This window comes from Haliotis cracherodii, unplaced genomic scaffold (genome assembly GCF_022045235.1).
Source record: "Haliotis cracherodii isolate W230 unplaced genomic scaffold, xgHalCrac1.p SCAF_15, whole genome shotgun sequence".
Taxonomy (NCBI): domain Eukaryota; kingdom Metazoa; phylum Mollusca; class Gastropoda; order Lepetellida; family Haliotidae; genus Haliotis; species Haliotis cracherodii.
The window spans coordinates 3,920,189-3,946,740 of NW_027266270.1; the positions used below are offsets into that span (position 1 = coordinate 3,920,189).

The 26,552-nt window shown below is 39.9% G+C and overlaps 1 protein-coding gene across 1 annotated transcript; it reads left to right on the forward strand.

Annotated features, from left to right (window-relative positions):
• Positions 1-632: 632 nt before the first annotated feature.
• On the forward strand, positions 633-24,465 carry LOC139461726 (excitatory amino acid transporter-like). Its single transcript, XM_071243181.1, has 11 exons — positions 633-849; positions 9,294-9,368; positions 11,088-11,210; positions 11,706-11,799; positions 14,033-14,075; positions 14,555-14,678; positions 15,658-15,784; positions 18,555-18,788; positions 19,143-19,334; positions 19,863-19,997; positions 23,818-24,465. The coding sequence occupies exons 1-11, from the start codon at positions 642-644 to the stop codon at positions 23,936-23,938; spliced, it is 1,476 nt and encodes a 491-aa protein (XP_071099282.1). The 5' UTR covers positions 633-641; the 3' UTR covers positions 23,939-24,465.
• The last annotated feature ends 2,087 nt before the right edge of the window (positions 24,466-26,552 follow it).

Below are 26,552 nucleotides of genomic sequence, written 5' to 3' on the forward strand. Positions count from 1 at the left end.
AAAGACCCAGTAACTATTCCCGACATACCCTAATACTTGATAACTCTTGACAGTTTTATGAAAGTACACAATGTAAACAATACAAACAGTAACTGTTCCCGACATACCCGCTTCGTGCAACTGTTTATACATTCTCGTGACGATGACTCCCTTCATGCCCCTGTACACGCCTTCCCTGCAACTGCTGATACATTCCTAACACGTCGACCTACCCATGCATATCAGATAGACACTCAAGCGTCAAAGTCTGTGTTATCCCACAGTCCGTGTTATTGGTATATTTTCCTCAAGAAAAGAAACTAATCCTTGAGTTAAACGATGGAAACGTATATTCCCGCAACCAACATAGCTGAATATATCGTGAACAGATTTTAATCAGCTCCTTGTAGTATTTCATGATGGCAATACAGTTTATCGGTTTAAATCACATGTGTTATTCTTAGATGCTCGCTATCATATTGATCAAACACGCACAGGGCCCTGTCAGTCTCATGCATGTTTGCATGGTATCTGTATGGGGTAAGTAAACAGTTTCTTGTTCCAGGGGTCAGGGGGTGATGATAAGAATATACAATAAAACAGTGAGACATGCCCGAACAAGGGCAGTGTGAGCATCCTCCGCGACAGAAAGACAGACCACGATGGCGACAACTTCAGACAAAGAGGGGGATGGTATGGAGGGCACTGTGGAGAACACCAAGGATGGGAGTACCAAAGTGTCCTGCTTTAAGGCCAACCTCAAGGCTCAGTTGTTGATGATCCTCATCGTTGTGGGTGTGATAGCTGGATTTTCTCTTGGAATTGGAATAAGAGAGCTGGAACCTTCTGATAACGCTCTGATGTGGATCGGTATGTTGAATTAAGACAATCCTGCTTAAAACATTTTAGTCATCAAATGAAATCTTCATCATTTCGTGCTAACACCGCATATAATAACACTTACCAATATGGTGTGTGTTGGGGTTAACGTGGCTTCCTTCAAATAGTGTTTCGATTATACCACGCGTTATATGTTTAATGTGCGAGACAAGAAAAAATGTGTGTGTGTGGGGGGGGGGGGGGGGTTGTGACGTTAAATAAAGGCGACAAGCCCAATTAATGTGGTCTAATGGACTTAGTGAAACATGGGTGAAATGCTGTTATCAGTGTCAATATTTGTATGACTTTATCCAGTATTATTTAAAGGCGGAGAGAACTGGTTTGCATGGGAGGCTTTCTGGTGGGATTTTTGTGACGATAAAACGCCCTGTCGCTTATATGTATGTGAAAAGAACGTTGATGTCCGAAAATGCTATATTCAAGGTTTAACAAGTCAAAAAAATATTTATCGATGTGTCTATCTCCATCCTTATGATTCTCCGTGATATCACACAAACTAAGGAACGTCAATGTTACACCACTCACTTCTTGATATTCTACAGGAAATTGATATGTATTTGTTCCTTGGTGACGTCAGTAATGCCAGAACGGGTAGTGAACCCGACTTTATAGATGGTGACATAGCAGGACGAATGGATTTGGACGACTTTAGTTATCTATCTGATAAATGTAATCTAAAGCGTTGTTCGTGTGATAAGATATCAAAACTCAGTTACTTAATTTTGGTTCAGCTTGTCATTTGTCTTTTTTATAATGGCCCATGTGGTACTGATTCAGGAATTGATGACTTTACATTTATCAGTGCTCCGGATCAAGTGTCATTGACTATGTGATATCATCGCCAGCGCTATTTCCACTCTGTCGACGCTTTGACATCGTAACAAGGTCAGACTCTGGCCACCTTCCGCATGGGTCTTCATTATGTTACGTAACACACCTGCCGAGTTTGATTCTCATAATGCATGTTAACCCCGTGACTACCGTTATGTGTAGATGTAGCCAAACGGGCTTATTCAAAGATAACTTACTTTCTGATTATATGTTGGACATGTTTGACTCCTTTTTAGAATTGATACTTTCAGATATTGGCAAAGTAGTCACAGTATTTACTGATGCTATTTATAATGATGTACAAAATATGAAACGATCTAGTAATACATTTAAGAATATGACACGGGTCTAGATTGAAAATGAACGTGAATATTACAGTTGTGAAAGACTGTGTGATTATGCTTTTACGCCGCTTTTAGCAATATTCCAGCAATATCAGGGCGGGTTGTGAAAGAAATAGGTTGTTGTAGGTCTCAGAAGGATCCAGTTTCGTTACAGAGATATATAGATACAAGCAAAAGTATACATAAGTGTTGAGAGATAAGAAACGTAACCTATTAGTTCTTGTAACACTTTGTGGGTAATATACACAACAGCAAAACGTTTTGGTCTGTTTGCTAAAGGGTTTCACACAGTTCACCACTTTGACCCAATATATCCACAGCACAACGTTGTAATCATTTTATGAATATATATAACACAGATGATTTTGTTGCTGAAGAAGTTACGGATTTGGATGACATTGACGAAGGTTTTGATGATATGACAGTTTATGCCCGATTCGCCGATAACTGGTGAAGAAGCATTAGAGGGTTTGAAATGTAACAAAACTGTAGGTACTGACAAGTTAATTGCGGAGTTCATCCACAGTTCCTTTGGTGTGACAATGCCACATGTCATTCTTCACACTTTCCCGAGGCATGGTCGTCGGAGATCCTTGTTCCCTTGCATAAACAGGGGAATATTCATTCATCTAAAACTTACAGAGGTTTATCAATTCTAAGCATCTTCAGTAAGATATATATACCTATTCTGAATAGACGGTTAATATTTGGGACTTTTGCCTATGATAAACTTGTGGAATCACAGGTCGGATTTCGTCAGGGGTACTCCATCATTGTGGTAATTCAACGGTATTTATAAAAAGGGGGGAAATTTATACTTCCTGTGTAAATTTTTTCAAAGCTTTGGATTTGATTAAAAGGCAATGGACGGTTTGAAAAAGAGGAATCTCTCCAAACGTGTTAAATTGAGTACAACCTTTATATAATCGAGTACGTTCATGTGTTAAGTTTAATCAGATGTATTTGCTAATATGTTTTACTGTGCTGTGTGTTCGTCAGGTTTGTGTCCTTAGTCCATATCTATTCTCAATGTACACTGATGTGATCAGCACAGGAAATTGAATCCACATGTGAACCTGGTATCCAGTTTCATCCAGAGAGGATTGAACTGCTTTTGGTATTGTTTGTCGACGATGTCATCTTGGAAAATGAAACAGCCTTTGGTCTGCAGAACACCACGCCCCCCCGCCACGCCCCCACGCAACGCCACGCCCACCACGCAGTGAGAAGAACAGCGTATTTGATAATACCATAATATCCATATAATATCAGGCTAATCATATGGAACCAATAGTATACAACAAATCACTAATGACATGCCACTCATTAAATCAATGGCGTTAACAGTTGGGGCTGTAATACTTGTATTAATCATTTTCCACGCTGTGCGACCTGGTAGACGGTGGATATTATTATGTAATGAACTCTTATGATGCACTGAGCTTATGCACACTTTTTTCCTTAATCAGATCCTTGGCATATACACATACTTGGGGGGGGCCATTGCTAATACATGAAAACATGACTCTCTGTGGTATTATACAACTGTAACGCTTGGTGTTGTTCTGGACTCCAAGTCTTTGGTTTATATATTTGTCAACCACTGCCCTGTCACGTAGAGAGTGTGTTGGTGAACAGGTTGGTGATTCTGTGAGTCAGTGAGTCAGTGAGTGAGTTGATGGATGGGAAAGGAGTTTATGGGGCAATGTGTGGGGGGCATATGAATGAGATGGAAGGTTAGTGAATGTGATATTGAATGAAGTGGTTGCTAGTTGGTTTGTTGGTTTGTTGGTTTGGTGCGTTAGTGAGTGAGTAGGTGACTGAGTAGAATTACATCAGCAGATACAATATACAATGATAATCAATCAAGGGATACTCAGTATGAGGATATACAGATATGGTTTAATGAACCGTCATCAAATTAGCCTAAATTGAAAACTATATTTATCCCTATTCAGCGTATTGAAGGTCTTTCTGGTTCAAATACCGTCCTTCCATCACATAGTCAGATAACTACCGGAAGCTTCCAAAACTAGTTATAATTATATATTTTTAATATTTAAAGACTATCCGAGTGAATTACTGAAATAAATATAATTCAAATAAAGTGTTTTCTATTATTAGGTTTACAGATGTTCATACATTTTATATTACCTTGCATCAGTGCATATCATCTGTGACGTGTAGCCTACTATTGCGCTTTCCCAACCTGTTGTTTGTTTGTTTGTTTAACACTACATTTAGCAATATTCCAGCTGTCTGACGGCGTCTATTAGTAATAATCCAGTGAGTAATATTATGAGCAACGATCGAAACCGTAGAATTACGATGACAAGCTACTACCCATGTCAGCGAGTCTGACTACCGGATGTATTATAATTAAGTCGCCTTCATTCACCTATTCTAACCCGAACTTCCCATGGGGGCCTCGTGTCTAGTAATCACTTTCATATGCCATCAGCCTGACTGGCGACTTTGCCAAATAATTGTTCCAAAAAACATGCGTACAGCAAAGTAACGCTGAGCGCCAGGCTTGTCGCGGACATGTATTGCACTATCTGGGAACGTACTGCACCATGACCTGTTGCACAGAGAGGATTTTACCAACAATATGGATGTTTATAACAAGCCAGTCGTTGATGGTGTTAACTGCTCTGGGAGTGACCATTGGTTTCCTTGTGGGCATCTTAATCCGGCCAGCGGACCCTTCGCCGGACGTTCTGATGTGGTTAGGTAGGTCATCGGAACGGACTGAGTTTGGGAAGCTGGGTAAGAGTGTGAATGTTTTTTAATGCTTTAGTCGGTAAAACTCAAGATTACTCACGTCGGTGACTAAATAATCGAGTCTGGACATGTAAACCGATGACTGATAGTATGAGCAACGTGATCAGATGACGGATTCTGGCCAGTTCACTCAAGCACAGGTTACCCGTGACCATTTCTAACCCGAAGTCGTCACAAGGATATGAGCCCGGGTTAGGATAGGTCTTCGGCTACCCAGTTTGCCGAAAGAGGCTACTATGCTTCTCGTAAGAGGCGTCTAAAGGGATCGGATGGCCAGGCTCGCTGACTTGGTAGATGAATGTCATCGTATCCCAAGTGCATGGATCAATGCTCGTGATGTCAATCACTGGATTGCCTGGTCCAGACTCGAATATTTACAGACCGCCGTCATAAAGCTGAAATATAGCTGAGTGCGGCATTAAACAACATACAAATAAACAAAGAGTGATATAAATATAACGCCACTTAGAAGAACTGCAACACGCCGCGTCATGAAAGTGAGCATAACATTAGTGCGATGGCTGACTTCATTGATAATCTGCTGAATCAGCTAGTCACATACTGGTGCATAAGCTGTGTTTAGATTTAGAACCAGATCGGTTTTCTAATCATGCATATGTTTGTAGATACCCTGTATGTGGTCTGAAAGGGAGCATGTTGTGTTAAACGCCACACAAAAAATCATTTTATCACAGAAAAATGTCTTTATTCCAGGTAAAATATTATGTTATAAATAATCAATTGAACAAAACAATGGTGATCGACCTGTTGGTTGAGTGGTGAACTTTTAGCAGTATATGAAGGAGTTATGGAAGAGTTGGCACGAGTGTCTGAAGGGTATCTTTTTTATAACAATTACGAAAAGCGACAAAGCTCTTTCAATAGCCACAAGAAATCTCTGCCAAAAGTAGAGTCGATTGTACGATTCCGGCTATTTTTAATCACTATCAAATAGGCGCGTCTAGAAAAGTTGAGCGTATCTTGCCCACCAGTGGCACCATACAGAAACAAACGCATGCAAAGGCAAGTCAATCTGAAATAATAAGAAGTTTATTAATATTTATGTTATATTAGGCTGTAATATGTCTGAAACAGATGTGTTTTCAGTTCCTGCAGATGCCATTTCGGGATACAATGCGGGCTACTGTACTTTAACTGTTCACTGAGGTAATGTTTTGAAGTGTTGATGAGAAGGTTATTACAGTAGTCAGGTCTTGAGGATTAGTAAAGGAGATGAGTTGCTTCTGTGAAGATGTCTCATACTAGCAATGTTGTGCAGGTTGTACCTGCAAATCTCGCAGTTGATGTGTTACTCCATGGTAAGTCCCGGCTCGAGATGGACGCCAAGAGGCTTAGCTAAGTCTCCAAGATGGATGGTTGTCTCCTTGTGCATGTTGACAGTGAATCCAACCTGTTGACAGAGTGATGAACTCAAAACCATATATGCGAGAATTATGATATAGTTTGGTTGGTGACCAGGTCAGGTGTGTGTTGTGTGACCTCATGTTCCATGAGGACGTGCTGTTTGCTATTGGTTTGTTTTCTATTCAAGTCGTGTGCGGGACTAGTAACCCAGTGATACTGGATTATGAAATATAACCCCAAACACAAACAACTTTTGAGGGCAGAAATTGTGGTACATGCACGAGTACGACAAATGCCTTCTGAGTGCGGAGTTGTGGAACAAGTAGAGAGTTAGTACAACAGCATAGGGTCTCTCAGACAACAAGGAATGAATCGGAAGCCTAAATTGAGGGGGACTTGTGACGGAGACTGAGAAATGTGTACAAACACAGAACTGAATTAACTAGCGATGACGAGTAACTGGCTTTCTCAGAACACTGCAACAAAATGACCGCAGACACTTGGAAGTGTGGGTTTAACTTGTCTTGCTGTACTAACTTAGGTACTAATCAGTCATAGTGAGTGAGTTGTGTTTTAACGCCGCTTTTAACAGTATTCCAGTTATATCACGGCGTGTAACCTTAATGTGGGAGGAAAGCCCAAAGTGATGCAGGTCTCAGACGTTTACCACTTCGGTGAAACCCACGAGCACGGGTATGGTGCTGACAAACCTAGAAACATAATCGGGGTGAACAGAGATTCGAACCCACAATCATAGATTTCTGGCGTGCCCAAGGGACGCAACTCAGCGAATTGACCCGTGAGCCCTGATCAGTCAGACTCACCTTTACCAAATAAATAGTACACGTGTATATGCAATTCTACAACCAGACGAAGGTACTGATTGTCATTTCGTCAAAAGCGTGAATACTGTCCAGATATGATATGTATAATGTGATATCAATAATATGATTTGTGTAATTCAGTGTCGACTGTCATAGTGTTTAAGTAATAATTTTCTATCTTGTTGAGATATGATAAATTGGGACGGTTCACTCTTAAAATTGGTTTCATACGCGCGTTTTAATTACGTATTAAATATCGAGTAATTTAAGAAGAACATTATTTGATAAGAAGATTATTACACCATTATATCGTAAATATGGTCAATAAGTTCATAGAACATGGTATCTAAATTAACCCAGCAGAGGATTTGATGATTTCTGGCATCTTTCATACCAGTGTCTACAAGAGTATAGGTGGTTACACCCATTAGTAATGTAACAGTACTAATTGAGTACTTGATTGAGGTACCCTTGTACCAAAGAAGGAGTAAATGCTCGCACAATTCATGAGCGCATGGTTAATGTTTACAGTGAGGATGCTCCTCAATATTTCACCGTAGCAAAATGGGATGCTGAGTTTAAGCGCGGACGTACATCAGTTGAAGATGACCCACGGTCTGGCAGACCAGCAGATGTCATCACAGATGAAATTGTGGCAAAAGTTCAAAATATAATTATGACTGATCGCCGCATCAAGGTGGATGAAATTGCCTCAGAGTGTGGTATTTCTCATGGAAGTGTTTGCAATATCATCCATGAACGTTTGCATATGTCTGAAGTGTCTGCCCGATGAGTACCCCGAAATCTGAATGCGCAAGATCGTCACCAACGAGTGGAATCAAGTCGAGAGCTCTTGGACATTTATAGGGCAGATACAGAGAATTTTCATGTTCGCCTTGTGACTGGAGATGAAACCTGGATTCATCACTGGGATCCAGAAACCAAAAAGGATTCTAAGCAGTGGAAGACATCTCCACCGCCAAAGAAGTTTAAGACTCAGCCATCTGCTGGAAAGATCATGGCCACCGTTTTCTGAGATTCCAAGGGCGTCTTAATGATAGGTTATAAGCCACCAAAGAAGACAATCACTTGCTTACTATGCAGATCTCTCAGAGAGAAACGGCGCGGGATGTGGGTGTTTTGCTACTTCACGACAATGCACCTGTCCACAAGAGTAGAGTTGCACAAGCCGCCATTCGTGAATGCAAGTTTGAACAATTGAATCATCCCCCATATAGTCCAGACCTGGCACCAAGTGACTATTATCTGTTTCGAAATCTAAAGTCACGCCTGCGTGGAACGAGATTCGCCAATGATGACGACCTCATTGCTGCTCCAGAAGCTTGGTTTGGGGGGCAAGCAGAAGACTTCTATTTTCAGGGAATTGAGAGTCTACAGCATAAATGGGAAAAGTGTATTCATGTGCAGGGAGATTATATTGAAAAACAAAAACATGAAACTCCACATATAACTTGTTTTTATATTGAGTTCTATGAACTTTTTTACCATCCCTCGTAGCATATATCAGGAGTGAAACAGCGAAAAGCTGACCCATCGCAGAGCAATCTTGGAGCTTTTAACATTGATGGTAAAGAAGTTTGAGGTATGGTTTTCTGTTATTGATTAGTGGCGTATATAAAAGTCACTAATAATATTGATTATATAATTTATATTTATGAAGAGGGACTGTTGAGATTATGAATTACAAAAGAACAGGGCTTTGGGATGAATAGAACATATCAAATAACCAATATTAATGCGGAGAAAGGGTGTCTACACAAAACGACGTCATGTGGATCTCTATGCTGAAGATGACATTATCAATAATTTATCCTGATTCTTTGTAGTGTTTTTTTTTTATACCAGATGAACGAGGAAGTGGCAATTGTCAGAGGGTTGCCTTGTAGGGTGCTACTTGTATCGACGAGTGTTGACATACTTGATACTAAATGAAATTAACTGGATCCAAACAAGCCTAACACTTTATAATCCAACATTCCGTTCTCTGGTCTTCCTGAAGGTAATGGCAATATTGTATTATATATGGCTACAACCAATGATCTGTGCATATTGGTGTACATATACCCCTGTGTGTCTAGGGATGAAAGCGTGGGATTCGACTCCCTACAACAGTACAATGCGCAAAGACAATTTCTGGTGTCCCCCGCCGTTATGTTACTGGCAGAGCAAAATAAGTGTAGGTTTCCGTTTTTCTAAAACCTGCGGCGTAAAACACAAATCACTCATTCACTCTTTCATGTTTCAGGCCTCCCTGGTGAAATGTACATGCGGATGCTACAGATGATGATCTTACCCCTCATCATATGCAGCGTCATCACAGGTAAGCAGAGCCGGTTGTTTGCCTGTAACACCAAACTTTGATCTTGGTTTACGGATGTTTCGTGAAAACGCCCGATCCGTACGCGGACGCATTTACCAACAGCATCTCAGATTTTTTGGTGTTCTTCAAGAAATCATTTGGATCTGTTGCCATGTGTTTAGTGTTTAGGAAACCGGTCTTGACATTTTGAAGAGGTATTAGCATTTTTGTGTGTGCTGAATATATAAAGTTTAAGTCAGCTGCATAACAAAAAAAATCAAATTTCTTTTTCCATATTTTATTTTAGGATCTGCCAATCTGTAAGCATATTTTTAAAAGTCTGCTTATAATAATACGATTATATATAACGTTTTCATTTTAGCACAATTAATAGGCAAAGTGAAAAGTTATTTGAAGACGCTTAACAATTTGAAATAATTGTATTCGGAAAGACATTTGTGTTTCGTGATTTCATATGAAAACAAACATATAGTTATTTTCAACAGGTAAATGTCTTCAGCTACAACAGTAGGAAGGTCGGTGTATCTGTATATGGCTTCACAGATGGATCAAACTGTTTTGTTAGTGTGTCAAGTGATGACTTCTGCACCACGTGATGCAAAGGTCTACAGTCCAGGATGAGAAACGAAATAGATCACACTGGCAAGTGACGTAACTCTGTCTAGCTGCATTAACGAACGCGTGAATGTTTACAGAAGACGTTTGGGTTTATGTTCATAGTTATGACAATCATTAAGATGAAATGATTGTTGTTGCCTCTTGCAATGTCTTGTCATTCTATGAAATGAAAAAGATATCCGAAACCAGGACAGGCAACTGCGAATAGAAAAGGATGCTTTGTATAAAGTGAGCTTAAACCACTTGCAATTGTTTATAGAATATTATTTCTTGGGAGACATAACAAAAATACAAACGTTAAACTGCATCTGATTTTGAGAAGTCGGCTGAAAACTTGGACAAGGGTGAGAAAAACTGCGTAAATGGAATAAGAGAGCTGAGAAACGACTGTCAATTGCCAATATTTTGTCAGAGAACAACGTCAGTTGTGGAAGTTATAAAAACGTTGATGAAAGGTTAAGTCAGGTGTTCTGCTCTTTCAGTACAATATGTTCCTCGCTCTTCTTGGGGCCGTGGAGAAGCCTAGTGGTTAAAGTGTTCGCTCGTCACGACGAAGACCCGGGTTCGATTCCCCACATGGGTACAATGTGCGAAGCCCATTTCTGGTGTCCCCCGCCGTGATATTGCTGGAATATTGCTTGAAATTGAAGCGGCGTGAAACCATTCTCACTCACAATCTGACTTTCACCGTTTCCCTAAACTCAAGCCACAAAATTATTCCCCTTATCATGAGAACGACAAAGCAATTCCGACACCTGCTTTGTGGAGGTTTTACCAGAAGCGATACGCGTTGGCTGCCGTCGAGGCCACGACCTTTTCGGTTTGGCCATCGTGTGTAGCAGTATTTTAATTATGTATTGAGCAACACTGGAATAGGCTCTCCTGCAAGCAATACTTCATCATTCGTGTGATTCTGTATATTCTGATGGTTTTTTTCTACAAAAATGAATCAAATGTAAGACCACACTGATGTACGTTTAAATCATTTTATGCTGAAGAAACCCAACTGTTCACATGGGATAATTTGACAAACTTCTTACTTTGCTGACGTTAATGCTATTCGTGTATGCACTTTGATGATGTCTGTGTTTGCTGCTGCAGGCACGGCCTCGGTTGACCCCAAATGTAACGGACGCGTCAGTGTTGCAGCCTTAACCTACATCATCGTCACAAACACCTTCCCATGCCTCCTCTCTATAGCGCTTGCCTTCGCTATAAAACCAGGTAAGTTTAACAAAGGTGATGGATCCATCATTCTATATTCGGGGAGGTGTGTGTGTGTGTGTGTGGGGGGGGGGGGGGGGGGGGGGATACTATCTGTCGCCGCGTTAAAATTGAGTTTTTAGTGTAAAACCTGGGAACAAATGATATTTTTTTAATAATATTTGTCTACAAAAGATCCCTGCTAAAGAATATCCAATGGTCGGTCTCTTAAACATAGATAGTATGTGTGTCAGTTTTAGTGTGCTTATTCACATTCTTCTTAAAAAGCAAACATCAGCTATTGATACAGAATAATCAATTTTAACGAGAAACCTGTGATCATGGCTCCACACCCAAATTGTGATCTTGGTTCATCAGCGCAATACCCGTAGTCGTGGGTTTCAACAAACTGAATCACTGAGGACTTTTATCCCAGATCAATCTTACACGCCTGTTTATACTAGTTACTCACTCACTCATTCAGTCACTCACTCACTTGTTGACTCTCTGCTGCAGGCGTTGGGATGAGCGATGTGAAGGGGGATGCTGTCGCACAGACGGACCCCGAAAACATCATCTCAACACAAGACATCTTTGCCGACCTGATCAGGTGAGGGTATTGGTCAAATTGTGACATCTTACCTTAAACCTCAATTGAACCCAGTTATAAGACAGATTTAGCATGTTCCTTGATATCACATATATTTTTTGTGACATTGAATGTTGCAAAAGTTTTGTTCTCTTAAAAAAACTCATGTTTTATAGACGTGTATAAAACCATATGAGAAAACTGAATATTTATCTGAATTCATCGATACATAATTATATTCAAGCTGGTCACAATCGATGTGGTTGCTCCAATATTACATATTTAGAGTGAGTGAGTTTGGTTTAACGACGTTTTCATTAGTATTAGAGTTACATCACGACGTGTCAGCTTGATGTGGGAGAAAAGCCCGAAGTAATGCAGGTCTCAGACGCTTACTACTTTGGTGAAACCCACGATCACCGGTGTGGTGCTGACAAACCTAGAAATATCGGTTGGAGTCGGGATTCGTACCAACGATCACGGGTTCCTAGCGTGCCCAAGGGAAGCAACTATGTGCAGCGAATTGCGGCGCCTCAGACGACCAGGCCAGCCGTGCCCGTTTCTGTACAGAAGATTCATTACCAGCGCTTTTTTAAGAATGTGAAATATCAACGAATTAAGGCACGAAGTGCGGGGCGAAACTACCATTGTAGCAAAAAAGCAATTGCTTATGCCTAAAAAAGCACGATTTTTGTTTACACCTTAAAGGGGAAGTGTACACGCAAAAATCACTTTCTTTCTTTTTCTAAACAAAACGCAATTTTAGAATTAGTTAATATCTGTGTTTGAAAATGTAAACTCATTTTTTTTCACAGTGAAAGTAGGAAGCTCACAATAGTGTGAAAATGCTATGCCGTTATGAGGCCTTCGTTTTTCGAGCTAAACAGGCCTGAGTTATCCCCCTTAGATTATGACGTAATTGGTGCCAATTCAACTGGATCCCTGTCTATTCTCAACGCAAAAGATATCAAGTACCAGTTTGCGGTAAAACAACATGGCCTACGGCACACTCCGGCGCAGTGGTGACCCAGCATAACACTATGCTGGCTGGCATCTGAGACGCTAGAATCACACACCTGTACCTACACCACGTGAAGCGGCTCTAACATAGCATGATGACGTCATAATGTTTATCAATTGGCACTAATGACGTCATATTGCAAGGGGCATAAGCCATGGTGTTTTTGTTATGAAAATAGAACACTTGGTAAATGTGAAAAATATAAATCGTTTTAATGCAAAAAATATTTTAATTAATTGTGATATTTTTATATTTTTGTCTATGACACTACTAGGTTAATACTTTTAATGTGGAAAAAGTACAAGAAAAATAGGTTTATTTCCGTGTGAACTTGCCCTTTAAGAAAGCACATTTTTTATAAGTAAACCTCAATTTACCATCTGTGCACTAAATTATTAATTCAAACTCTACACGGACGAACGTAATATATTTAATTTGATCCAAACTTGGTATATGTATTAATCAAGGGCTAAAGTGGTACCTTTTGCCATTTAGGATTTTTTTTTCTTCATTTTTCCTGTTTTTCATGGATGGTTATTAACTGTTTGCTCTAGAAAAAGACCCTTAATCATTCATTACTCTAATACTTTGTTTGAGACAATCTATATATTCAGCCTATTCAGTCAATATCTTAGAATTTAGATTTGGAATATTTCACCCTACCGTTTTATACACAAGCCCAAAATATTTATGAAAACAGTAATGGTATAAGTATTATGACATCGAGCATATGTGTGTGTGCATAACGTCGAATGGAATATATTTCTCACGTGAAAAATGTAAAGAGAGTTAAGCTTGGTAAGAAATATCACCAGTGTGACTTTTTTGTGACGTCACGACTGCAAAAAGCGTGAGACGTCATGTTATTGTGTTGAACATACCATATGCTTACAGGAACATGTGAGACAACTGATCAACGGGGGCACGGGTGGCCCAGTCGTCTAAGGCGCCACGATTCGCTGTACAGACTTGCGCTCCTTGGGCACACCAGAAACCCGGTTCGCCCCGATTATGTTTCTAGGTTTGTCAGCACCATACCGTGGGTTTTACCGAAGTGGTAAACGTCTGAGACCTGCATCACTTCGGGCTTTCCTACCACATTAAGCTGACACGCCGCGATATAACTGTAATACTGTTAAAAGCGGCGTTAAACCCAACTCACTCACTCAACTGATAAACTGACAAGATAGATTGTTTGTTCTTATTCTAAGTTTTTTCTTACAAACATTTCAGGAACATCGCACCGAGCAATCTCATCACAGCCTGCTTTCAACAGGTATGCATTTTACGATCTCTCTAAAAGTCATGTAATCGCCCGTAGTGTAATGTAAGGCGCCGAAACATTGTACGGAAAAATATTTATTTTGATAAAAGTGAAATGAAAATAAACGAACAATATATGAATTCATAATGCTCTGTGATGCAAACCATTCTGAAGCATTGAAAGAACGCAATAGCGTCATGATATTTATGATGTTATGATGGTTGCGGTACAGGGTAAAATACTGAAAAGAATAAACACATATGAATTGGCCCTGCGACGATTTGAGCATATTAACGAACCCTATATACTATAAATCAGAGTGTTCTCAAAACCTCATCTGTATGTATTTCCCATAACACAAAAATAAAATATGTATTGCAATAAAGAGATGCTCTCAATATTCAGCTCTCAATCCTAATCACTCCCTCGTGTCAAACAGAAGTAGTTGTAAATGGTTGTATATTAATCGCATAACTCTATCAATTCTTCAGGCTCAAACAAAGTATGCTTTAAAAGAAGAAATCACGATTCGAAACGTGTCTGGCAACCTTGAGAACATCACGACCATCACGAAGACACGTGTCCCTGGCGCAAGTAACTCCCCGAATGCTCTCGGTAAGGTATCACGTGATGTGTACAGCAATCTATGTCGGTCTCTTCAGCAATAATTTCATAGTACCAATTATTCAACATATTCTTAGCCAAACAAGGAATCTGTTAAAATAGATGTGGAAGGAAAGCCCGAAATGATGCGGGTCTTAGATCCCATCACTTCACTGAATGAGTGAGTGAGTTGGGTTTAACGGCGCTTTTAACAGTATTACAGTTATATCACGACGTGTCAGCTTAATGTGGGAGGAAAGCCCGAAGTGATGCAGGTCTCAGACGTTTACCACTTCGATGAAACCCACGACCACGGGTATGGTGCTGACAAACCCAGAAACATAATCGGGGCGAACCGGGATTCGAACCCACAATGATGGTTTCTGGCGTGCACAAGGGACGCAACTCTTCACAGCAAATTGCGGTGCCTTAGACGACTAAGCTCTCCGCGCCCCCTCTTCGGTGAAACCCGTGATACTAGTACGGGTACGTTGCTCAAATCAGTTTTCTTTATCATGGCGAATCTGACATTCGAACCCATGCCTAAGGATGGTCAGACGTAGATCGTTGCTCACAATATCGATCACTAGATTGTCCGGTCCAGGCTCGACAGTTTACAGACAATCGTCAAATAGCTGGTGTTGTGCTTTGATGTTCGTTACACCCGAAGCTTCATGGTTGACGTTTTCAGGACTACTGTTGTGCTGTTTGATGTTCGTTATATCCCTAGTTTAATGTTTGACGTTTCTATGGCTACTGTAGTGGTGTATGATGTTCCTTATACCTAAAGTTTAATGTTTGACGTGTCCAGGACTGGTGCTGTGCTGTTTGATGTTCGTTATATCCTAAGGTTAATTTTTGATGTTTCTATGGCTACTGTAGACTTGTATGACGTTCGTTATATCCGAAAGTTAATGTTTGACGAGTCCAGGGCTGGTGTTGTGCTGTTTGACGTTCGCTACATCCGAAGGTTAATGTTTGACGTTTCCAGGACTGGTGTTGTGCTGTATGATGTTCGGCATCGCTATATCCACCTTAGGGAAGGCAGCCAAACCTTTCTTCGTCTTCTTTGAAGCAGCTACCATTATCATCTTTAAGATCTTGAACTGGCTTATATGGTGAGAGTTTGTTGTAAATGTGTGTTGTAAAACGCCTGCTGCAAACGCCTGTTGTAAACGTCTGATGTAAACGTCTGCTTTAAACGTCTGATGTAAACATTTGCTGTAAAACGCCTGCTGTAAACGTCTGTTGTAAACAGAATATGGGATCATGTATATCATTATTAAATCCGATCAAGAAGGTATCACCTTCATCATAACTTGTTAAGAAAATTGTGGTATGTGAATACCCCCTTCGTCTATGCCCTAGGCGCATGGGGGAGGGGTAGGTGGGTGGGAGAAGGGGGAGTTGTGAGCAGGGATGGTGTGGGGAGGTTGTTAACAATATGTGTGGTTTCTGATAGAAAACGAATCATACAAATGGCTTAACTCTCTTCCTTATCCGTTTATGAGTTACGAGCCGTTATCCAATGGACTCTTGAATTAAGTGGCGATATATACCCGTATTTGCGTCGCAAGACGAGGGCTAAGAAAGATCCGTAAAAATAGATCTGAATCTAATAGGAAAACTTATTGTCAGTTACGCAAAAAGTATAAAACAGAATGTAAAAGCTATTTGAAATCCCTTAAACTTACCAAATTAAATCGTCTAAATGCCTCATTATCAAACCCAAAACGGTTCTGGGGAGAAATTAATTCTCTATGCAGTCCATCATCTCTTCCGAATAATATCACAGGCACAGAGTGGCTGACTCATTTTAAGCATGTGTTTGGCAATGATCTTATATTCCATGATGTTATTGAAAATGAGCATGACGATATTGCTGTTTATAGAAATTCTCGATGCTATTGAGTCTTGACTCACTTAAACCTGGAAAATCTCCAGGCCCTGACAATATCTTAGCGGATATGCTGAAGAGTACCAAACACATAACTGTTCCATTTTTTCATTCTCTCTTTAACGACATATTCAACAAAGGTATATTTCCGTCAACTTGGTCAAAATCTATCATTGTTCCTCTATTTAAGAAGGGTGATACAAGCGATCCTGATAATTATAGAGCAATTTCATTGACAAGTATTTCAGGTAAAGTTTGTGCTATAGTTTTAAACAAGCGTTTAACGCTCTGGTCTAATGTCTTGGATGCCGGAAACGAAAACTGTATGTTGCATTTGTGGACTTCAAAACAGCTTTTGATAGTGTTAATCGTTGTAAACTTTGGGATTGTTTGAGAAAAACGGGCGTTGGGGGTAAAATGTATAAAATGTTAAAATCTATATATGCAAATGTCAAATCATGTGTTCGTCACAAAAATGGTGCCACTTATTACTTTGATCGTCCTATCGGTGTGAAACAAGGCTGCATTTCTCCTCTCCTTTTCTCTTTCTTTGTCAATGAATTGTCCCTTGAAATCCAACAAAACGGAAAACACGGTGTCCAACTTTATCCACATATGTATGAATTGCTAATATTACTTTTCGCAGACGATGTCATACTAATTTCTGATACTGTTAATGGGCTTCAAACACAAATAGACATATTGTTTCAGTATACCATCTACTGGAAACTGACTGTTAATACAGATAAAACGAAAAATGTTTTTTTTAGAAAGGGGGGTCCTCTTGCATCCAGGGAAAAATGGTATATGAATGGGCAACAAATTAATGTTGAAAAAACTTATGAATACCTTAGTGTCATTTTTCCTTTTAATCTGAAACTAAATCACAATCAACGATCTTGCGCTACGAGCTAAGAGAGCCCTCATTACTTTATTTGTTGTTCTTGATAAACTCGGTGTGTCTTCCCCGTCTGTTTTCTTCAAACGTTTTGATTCTCAAGTTAAACCAATTCTGTTATATGGTTCAGAGATCTGGGGTCTCGAAAAATATCACATCTTGGAAAAAATTCACTTCATGTGCATGTAAACGATTCTTAAATGTTGGCAAATCTACCCCAAATTGTATGGTGTATGATGAATGTGGAAGACATCCCTTATATATCTGTTCTTATGTACGCGGTATAAATTATTGGTTAAAGATTACAGAAATGTCACCTGATCGTATTCCACGTAAATGTTATGAAATGCTGAAATACCGCGACAATGTTGGTTATATAACATGGGTCACTATAATCAGACACCTTTTATTTCTTCATGGATTTGGATATGTTTGGATTTACCAAGGTGTTGGAGATAAGACAGCGTTTTTTAGTAAATTTAAACAAGTTGCATCTGATATGTTTATCCAAGAATGGAGAGCTACATTGGAAAATAGTTCAAGATACGATCTTTATAAAACATTTAAATCCTGCTTATCTCCAGAGCAGTGCTTTACAGAAATAACAGACAGAAAACTTAGAGTGTGTTTTACACGTTTTAGATTAGGTTTGAACAATTTAGTATGTAATACGGGTCGTTTTTCCTCAGTTATGAATCGCTCAGAACAAAATATTTCCAAGGTTTACCCCAAAACATCAATACACTAATCAAGCTCCTCCGTTTTGATGAAATATCTAACGAGCAACAAATGAATACTATCCTATACATTAATTATTGTTTACGACTTCGCAACCGTCTTTGTACAAATGATGTTTAATTATAGGTTATTTGCCTTTGTCAATCAAATGCTTTAATCTCCTCTTGTTGTGTTGTGATGCGATTTATTGTTCACAAAATTGTACACGTGCACATCTCTGTGCATATAGTCTGCATGTTCATACTTGTACATGTACAAAATTGTATAAATATAATATTATTGTATGTATATGGGCCTATGGCCAGAATACAATAAATGATAATGATGATGATGATGATGCTGATGATGATGATAGGTACACGCCGATTGGAGTTCTAAGTCTGATAGCTGTTGCCATAGCGCGGGCGGATAACATCCTGGAGACGTTCCGATCCCTTGGGCTGTTCGCATGCACTGTGGTGGTCGGCCTGCTCCTCTACCAGTTCATCATCCTGCCCCTGGGAGTGTTCGCCGCCACCAGACGGAACCCGTACAAGATACAGACGGAGTACAGTCGAGCCTGGATGGTTACGTTTGCATCGGCGTCATCGTAGGTCAACCCGGCTTATTCCATTACCTTTACCTCACGCCTCGGAAAGCATAGATATTACATTATTTACATTTATTTAACCGCATACCGATAAATCAGTCGACATATAGTTCGTACAACATGACCGCCGAGTTTGAGAATATCTTTCTTAATGGATATTAAAACTGAGGTAAATAATTTGATACCGAGAAAATTGTACATATGGATCATAACTACCTGCAGATTAAGATGAGTAATGGTCACGTGAACGAGTGAAACTAGTCAGTACTGTTACTATTAAGTTTCCTCCACATGCTGACCTGTTGACAAGGAGTATCTAAGTATGATACCGGCGTTCCTCTATATTTGTTACAGAGCAGTAGCTATGCCTGAAGGCCTTCTCGCCCTTGAGAGGCTCCACATCGACAAGAGGGTGGCACAGTTCGTCGTTCCCCTCGCTACCGCCACCAACAGGGACGGCAGTACGATGTTCATGGCAGCTGCGTGCATCTTTATCAGTCAGATAGAAGGCATGGAAGTAGATGGCAGTAAAGTAATAACGATATGGTATGAAGTATTGCGTTTGTTCAAGGAGACATTTACACACACGCCAAGATCATTCACGTTTGTCTCTGTGCACAAAAGTACATGTGAAGTACACCCACCAGCGTGCAGATGCACTCAGATATTCAAAAACATGTAGACACGTGCGTATATTCACCCATATACAGATACATGATTCATCCACCCACATACAGATACGTGCATACATCCACCCACACACAGATACGTGCATACATCCACCAACACACAGATACATCCATATATCATCCCACATACAGATACATGCATACATCACTCACAAACCCGTGCACCCGTTCAACCACGTGCAGACTTGTTCTGTATAAATAGCATTTATTCAGCAATGTAAATATGACATTTTCCTTTTAGCATATTTATTCTGCGAACCACAAGCTCCACATGATAATGTTGAGTACAAACAAGCACTTGATGCACATACAGAGACGTATATGATGAGAAATTATAAGCCACCCACCTTGTAGATTATATAACACGTTACCAATTGGATTGCAGGATTCTGACAGCGGCCCTTTCTCTGGCCATTCCCGCCCTTCCCAGTGCAAGCATCGTGTGTGTCATCATCATCCTGACCGCCCTCGGTATACCCATACAGCAAACTGGTCTCCTCTTTGCTCTGGACTGGTTCCTGTAAGTAAATAATCATTAAAAATCCATTCATTAATAGTTAATAATTAAAATAAATAAACTCAGCAAAGAAGGTTTAGGTGATCCCGGCACAGTCCGGCTGATAGGCTCATCATCAGCTCAGGGCCCTTGCCTCCTTTCCACGCATCCCAGACAGCGAATGGAACTTCTTCCAGGAAGCGCTGCACAGTCAAACCCACCCAGATATTTTTGGAGAATGTGAAGACTCCCCAACACTGCAGCCTTCTATATTACCCAGATTGTCAGAAGGGCTGTATTCCTTGTAGCAAACCCGGGTACTCTCCCAATTTCAGTCAACAGATTGGGAGGTACCAAATCTGAGGCACCGAGAACATTTGGGAGTTGGACAACTTGGTACTTGGGATGCAAGCGTGAAATTTCGAAAGCTAGGTCCGCATATTTGTCATGTTTTTCCTGGATATTGTCATTCACATTGGATTCAAAAGTGACAGAAAATTCAATGATATATATGATTTCACTGGATTTATAAAAGGACACGACCAGGTTTTTTGTCCTGGATAGGTTTGAGGCCGAATTTTTGTATTTATCATTTTCCAAGACGCCCTTGTCTTATTCTGGGTCATACCATGGATGGACCTGTGTCAGAACCACAAGCATGGCGAAGACGGTAATTAAAGGATCGTGCCACTCAATCACGTAACTTAAGATACTATGTTTGTGCCAAAGCTGGACATCCAATGCCAATGTGTTGGACTCTGTTGGCGGTCTGTAAATAATAGAATCTGGACCAGACAATCTAGTGATTAATATCATGAACATCGATCCACGCAATTGGGATCGATGACATGTATCAACCAAGTCAGCGAGCCTGACCATCCGATCCCGTTAGTCCCCTTTTACGACAAGCAGAGTCGCCTTTTACGGCAAGTATGGCTTGCTGAAGACCTATTCTACCCCGGGTCGAATGGGAAGTGATTCGTCCTGAGCTGCAAACAGGAAGCCTTTGATATGGCACTTAGCTTGGTTGACACACATTTCTGTGCCGTCCAGCAGTACAGAACCATCAACAAATTGAATATTGACATTGAGATTATGTCCGACATTCGTGGCTTGTTAAAGAAACTTTGGAATGCTTTGTTTTCATCATCACAAGGGGATCATCAGACAAATATATGTGTGCAAAAGTGCACATTACAATTCTATCATGAAAGCTTCCATGTTAATCAATCCACGACCTCGCATAATAATTGATAAATATAAGCGATTGAGGGAAGAGAAGGTGGTGGGATCTATTGTCTGATATGATTCTTTTTGTGAGAGTGTCCATACCCTTAATTTCTTGTTTCGTCCAATCAGCAATACCAAAAGAATATGAGAGGACGGGTGCAGCGTACGTATGCGTGACTTTGCCTTTAATGCGAGCGTCCTGATCTGAACTCCAGATTTTCTTAAGACTGCCCAAGTCTTTCCTTGATATGGGCGTTCTACAGTTTGTCCCTGACCTGCACCCCAAAGTACGCACAGGCCTGACCTTCCACAAGATGGTCAATAACTCCTCCTCCAAGTAAACTGACTGATCCTTCCTCTTCTACCTTCCCACATTTCACATTAAGAATGTTGCATTTGTCGAACCCAAAGGACATGCCAATATCATTAGAAAAGGACTCGACAAAGATAATCTGTTTTTAGTTTGGATTTTCCTTTGGCAAGAAATTCAAGGTCATCCATGTTAAGGAGGTGAGTATTGGCAAGCAGAGACATGACCGAAATTTATCATGCGCTTGAACAGTGTTTTAGACCAGGCAGAACCCGTTATACACTGAAATTGTGCCTTGGCTCGGCATTTATAGGGAAAGCAGGCCTCGAAAAGGTACATGAAATCGGAGACTGTGAAAAAGACTTACAGCAAAATCGGCTTTATTCACAAAGCTTTGTAGGCCAGCAGTCCACATCACTTAGCGTTACAAAAGAGCGAGAGTGTTATTTTGTTCGATTGCAGCTCTTTTAAGTTTTGTAGACTTATATACATACATTGCATGATTCCTCAAATCATCTTTTTTTAATAGACATAAGCGTATTAAATTTATGTATAGAAGGATTGACACAGCATTTTACTGGTATATAACAGTTCCTGGTTGATTGTTGTACATCACAAACAAGAAAAAATTGTCCTCATCTTCTATATACAATTTGTTACACAGTAAACACTCTCTCACATCTTGGTTGTTTGCAGTGTCGTCCGGTTTCAACTCTAAACTGATGGGAACTAAATCTTAGTTTTGCAAGACAGTTTCTAAACTTAGAGATACTGATCACATTAAGATACTTTTCCAGACCAAATGACGTTTTATACAAAGAATAACGATTTGTAACTGTTTTGGAGGGCGTCATGCTAGTTTTGTTCGTAGGAAGACTTTAATCAAAATTTAAATTCTAAAATAAATGTAAGAATGTTCCCGAGAGATTGATGTTCAAAAATATAGCCAAAAGCATTGGTGTAGAGCAAGTGCTTATTCAAACAATGGAACATCTACTTTCATACCATGTCAGAAAAACTTCAGGCTGAAGGAAGACTGTCACGACAGCAGAATTGTTTCCGACTGAGACAACACAGAAGGAGAACTCAGATAGCATATTCTTCATGACAAAGGTCGATGATAAATCCAGACTGTCAATTGAGGATCGCGGCGAAGTACGATGCCTGCCACTTTTCGGAGTGTACCATCCGCAAAAAACGGATCAGATACGTGGTGTTTCGAACTCAAGTGCCTTGTCTGATGGCATATCCTTGAACAATGTCCTCTTACAGAGCCAAGACTTAACGAACAGCCTTCTAGGGGTCTTCCTTCACTTCAGGAAGGCACCTATTGCTGTGATGGGAGACATCGAGCAGATGTTTTATTGTTTCCATGTGCGTGAGAACCAGCGAGATTATTTTAGATTTCTTTGGTAAGAGACCATGGTGCAAGTAAGGAACTGCTTCAATAGAGAATGTGGGTGCATGTGTTTCGGAACCGACCTACCTGCAGTAGCAAACTAGTCTCCGGAACAAAATAAATCTTCTTTTATGCAGTTTTAGTGCAGACAGACATGTGTTATTACTTCCGTGAGCAAAGAGTACACGTGTGCGTTTTCATTGTTTTCATAGTATTTGGTAATTTACAATAATTAATCATTACATCCGTGTACAATCGCTTACAACATATTCTCTTCTAAATGTTTCCATCGAGATATACAATTTAAGGCACATGGTGTAAACGTTACTTATGAAATATCCTTCATCAATTCAGCATCATATCGCTGTTAAGACAATTTTGAAAAAATAAATGATTGTTCTTTATACAAACATGGTGTCATAAATGTCCTACCCCCAACACAGTTTTGCCAACTATTTAAACTGTCAAACACACATCTACAACGTTCCTTGGTGAAACATTTGATAAGGTCATCAACAACGAGGTGATGTACACACTTCTTCACAATTCTGTTTCAAACACTTTGCTCTTCATTTCAATCCATATTTACATATTACTTCTTCTTTCAGGAATACAGGTTGCCCATGGCCAGTCGCCTAAGGCTCACCAATTCGCACTTCAGAGTGGCGTCCCTTGGTCCATCTAGAAACCTATGCCCGTGGGTTAAAATCCCATATTCACCCTGATTATGTTTTTAGATTGTTTAGCATCAAACACCTGTTCGTCGTATCACCAAAGTGGTAAACGTCCTAGGTCTGCATCACTTCGGGCTTTCTTTCCGCCGACATCAAGCTGACAAGCCGCGTTATGTCCTAAATAACCCTCATATAACATTGAACAAACTCACTCATTCACTCTAATTTCAGAGATCGCGTGCGTGGTGGTGTGAACCAGATCAGTATCGGCTACTGTGCAGTTGTCGCCTACCACTTCTCCAAATCTGTACTGCCGAAAGAAGACAGCGACGAGGACAGCATTGAGGCTTAGTTGATGGCAACCGCAGTGACGAGTTTGTTAAGCAGTGCTTTACGAGCACAGGACTTTAACAACGCATGTGTTCATGTACTTTACCAGGGAAACTTCATGTCATCTGACCAGAATTGACGGTGGTGTCAGTAATGACACAGGGAGGACAGTACATATAAAATTTTAACGCAAGAAAATAACCAGTCTCTATTATACGCCAAAACAGATTCCACGGGGCGCAAAAAGCAAAATCACAATTATAATAGTAGATATGATATGTATCTCCAGGTTCTGTTTATCTGAATCACCCCTGGAACAAAACGGTTTGTCAAAAGTTATGAATGTTCGACCCGAATATTTTACGACATACGTTTTCTTTTGCATGATTCCACTTAAAATTGATATACAAATAGTTTGAAGTAGAATCCAGCACCGTAGTTCTCTTGACTCTTTGGTGGTAGTGTTTCATCATAACTTGAATACATATATTTTAAGTACTCAGTGAGATGGTTTTGTATATTTCTTGTCACCCACAAATATATATTTGAAATAAAAGCAGAGTCAGTTGCATGATTCCGACTATATCATGAGCATGTGTTTATGAATGACAATCAAATAGTGCTGACACAAGGTGTTTACGAAAATGTGAGCGTATTCTTCACAGGTGGAACCCGTCAGAAACACATGCAAAGGTAAGTCAAGTGTTCATCTAAAAAAACACAGGGACATATGGTACAAGTGAAAATAGGGAATTGCAGCGGTATTTGTTATTGTCACTGATGCGTTAAATTTGGAAATGTCCTCCACATGTCTACCATAAATGTTTTGAAATCTTCACTAAGGCTTTCAATGTTGTAAACCCCATCACACGCCTTTAGAGCAAACGTCGTATGACGCTCTTTGAAAGTTGAAATGCAGACGCTAAAGGCTGTAGCTGCTGGGAAACACACTTAATCACACTTGCGTCGTGAATGTATTATTTAGATTATTCTCTCAGACAGTGTGACAGCTGAGAATATCAGATGTTTTATGGCTCCATTTTTGTAACTCCAATTATCCACTACCGGGCTACAATTTAAGTACAAAAATAGTCCTAAAATACATATCAAATATAAGTAAACGACATGGCTGTTTGAGCATTACAAAGTCCCACGTTGAGGTGTGTGTCTGTAATACTAAAACATACGTGAAAACATAGTAATAGTCCTAAAACAAACCGCTCTTGTCCATAACAGTGGATGTTATCCACGTAGGATTTGTTATCATGTAGCTACGATTAGGGCTTTATGTATAGGATAAAACACGTCCGAGGGTTGTTATGATATTTAAAACCCGCATCCCGAGGGATTTTCCGAGGGAAAGGGTTTTAAATATCATAACAACCTGATGGGAAGTGTTTTATCTTACTTATAAGCCGATTTTGAACCTAAAACTTATCCCCAAACTATATTTCAACCCATTATAAGTGTTCAATAAAGCACGTCCAAGGGTTCTTATAACATTTAAAACACGCATCCCAAGGATAACGGTTTTAAATATCATAAAAACCCGAGGGGAAGTGTTTTATCTAACTTTTATGAACCGAAACAAGAAACATCATTTATCAACATTTTTATGTTTCGAACATACTTTCCATGAACATTAGGAAACGGGCGTAAAATATCTGTTGGCGTACGGATCTTGAAAAGGACATTCTAAAAGGCAATGGGGCTTATCAACACCTCTGTAGCCTTGTGGTACACTCACTGGGCTACAGATATGATGGTTGCGAATTCGATCCTTGGGAATATAAAGAAAACATTTGTCATTTGAGTTTACATTTTATTACATGTTACAATCTGAACGGAAGTTATATTAATAAAATACCCAGGACATTATTTAAAATCCCTGGCATATTATAACACATTATATAGCAAATTTGACTTAAATAACCTATAAAATCCCAGGGATATTGTATAAAATCCCCGGGACATTACAACGTCCCTGTTTATGAGATTTAACCCGACTGGAGAACAATAGGATGACGTCACCGGAGGTTTATATATTTTGGAGAATAATACCAAAAGCTGTTTGGGCCATAGTAATTTGGTATGTTGTGCCTAACAATAATGTAAATGTTGGTGACTAAAAGCGTCTAAAAGTTACAAAAATCCTTCGATTTGTGCTTAGTAATAGTTGTATTTAAGTACGTGAGTGTGAGTGAGTTGGGTTTAACGCCGCATTTAACAATATTCCAGTTATATCACGACGTGTCAGCTTAATGTGGGAGGAAAGCCCGAAGTGATGCAGGTCTAAGACGTTTACCAATTCGGTGAAACCCACGAGCACGGGTATGGCGCCGACAAACCTAGAAACATAATTGGGGCGAACCGGGATTCCAATCCACAATCATAGGTTTCTGGCGTGCCCAAGGGATGCAACCCTGCACAGCGAATCGCGGCGCCTTAGACGACTGGGCCACCCGTGCCCCTAGTTGTATTTAAGGATAGGATATGAAAGAAGTACCCAAGTCATAAGCATCTCCTTCAAATGCCTCTGTTAAGAACCAAACAGATGTTCACAATGGCATCAGCGATTAAGGGAAAATAGAAAAAAGGTTGTGTACAGAATGAAGATTAAAGTTAGCTTATATCAA

What these genes read in the sequence shown, in the direction of transcription:
- LOC139461726 (XM_071243181.1), top strand. Translation starts at nt 642, where the DNA reads ATGGCGACAACTTCAGACAAAGAGGGGGATGGTATGGAGGGCACTGTG. An exon ending in TGCCTTCGCTATAAAACCAG is followed by an intron (nt 11,211 to 11,705) that starts GTAAGTTTAACA and finishes TCTCTGCTGCAG; the next exon opens with GCGTTGGGATGAGCGATGTG. An exon ending in ATCTTGAACTGGCTTATATG is followed by an intron (nt 15,785 to 18,554) that starts GTGAGAGTTTGT and finishes TGATGATGATAG; the next exon opens with GTACACGCCGATTGGAGTTC.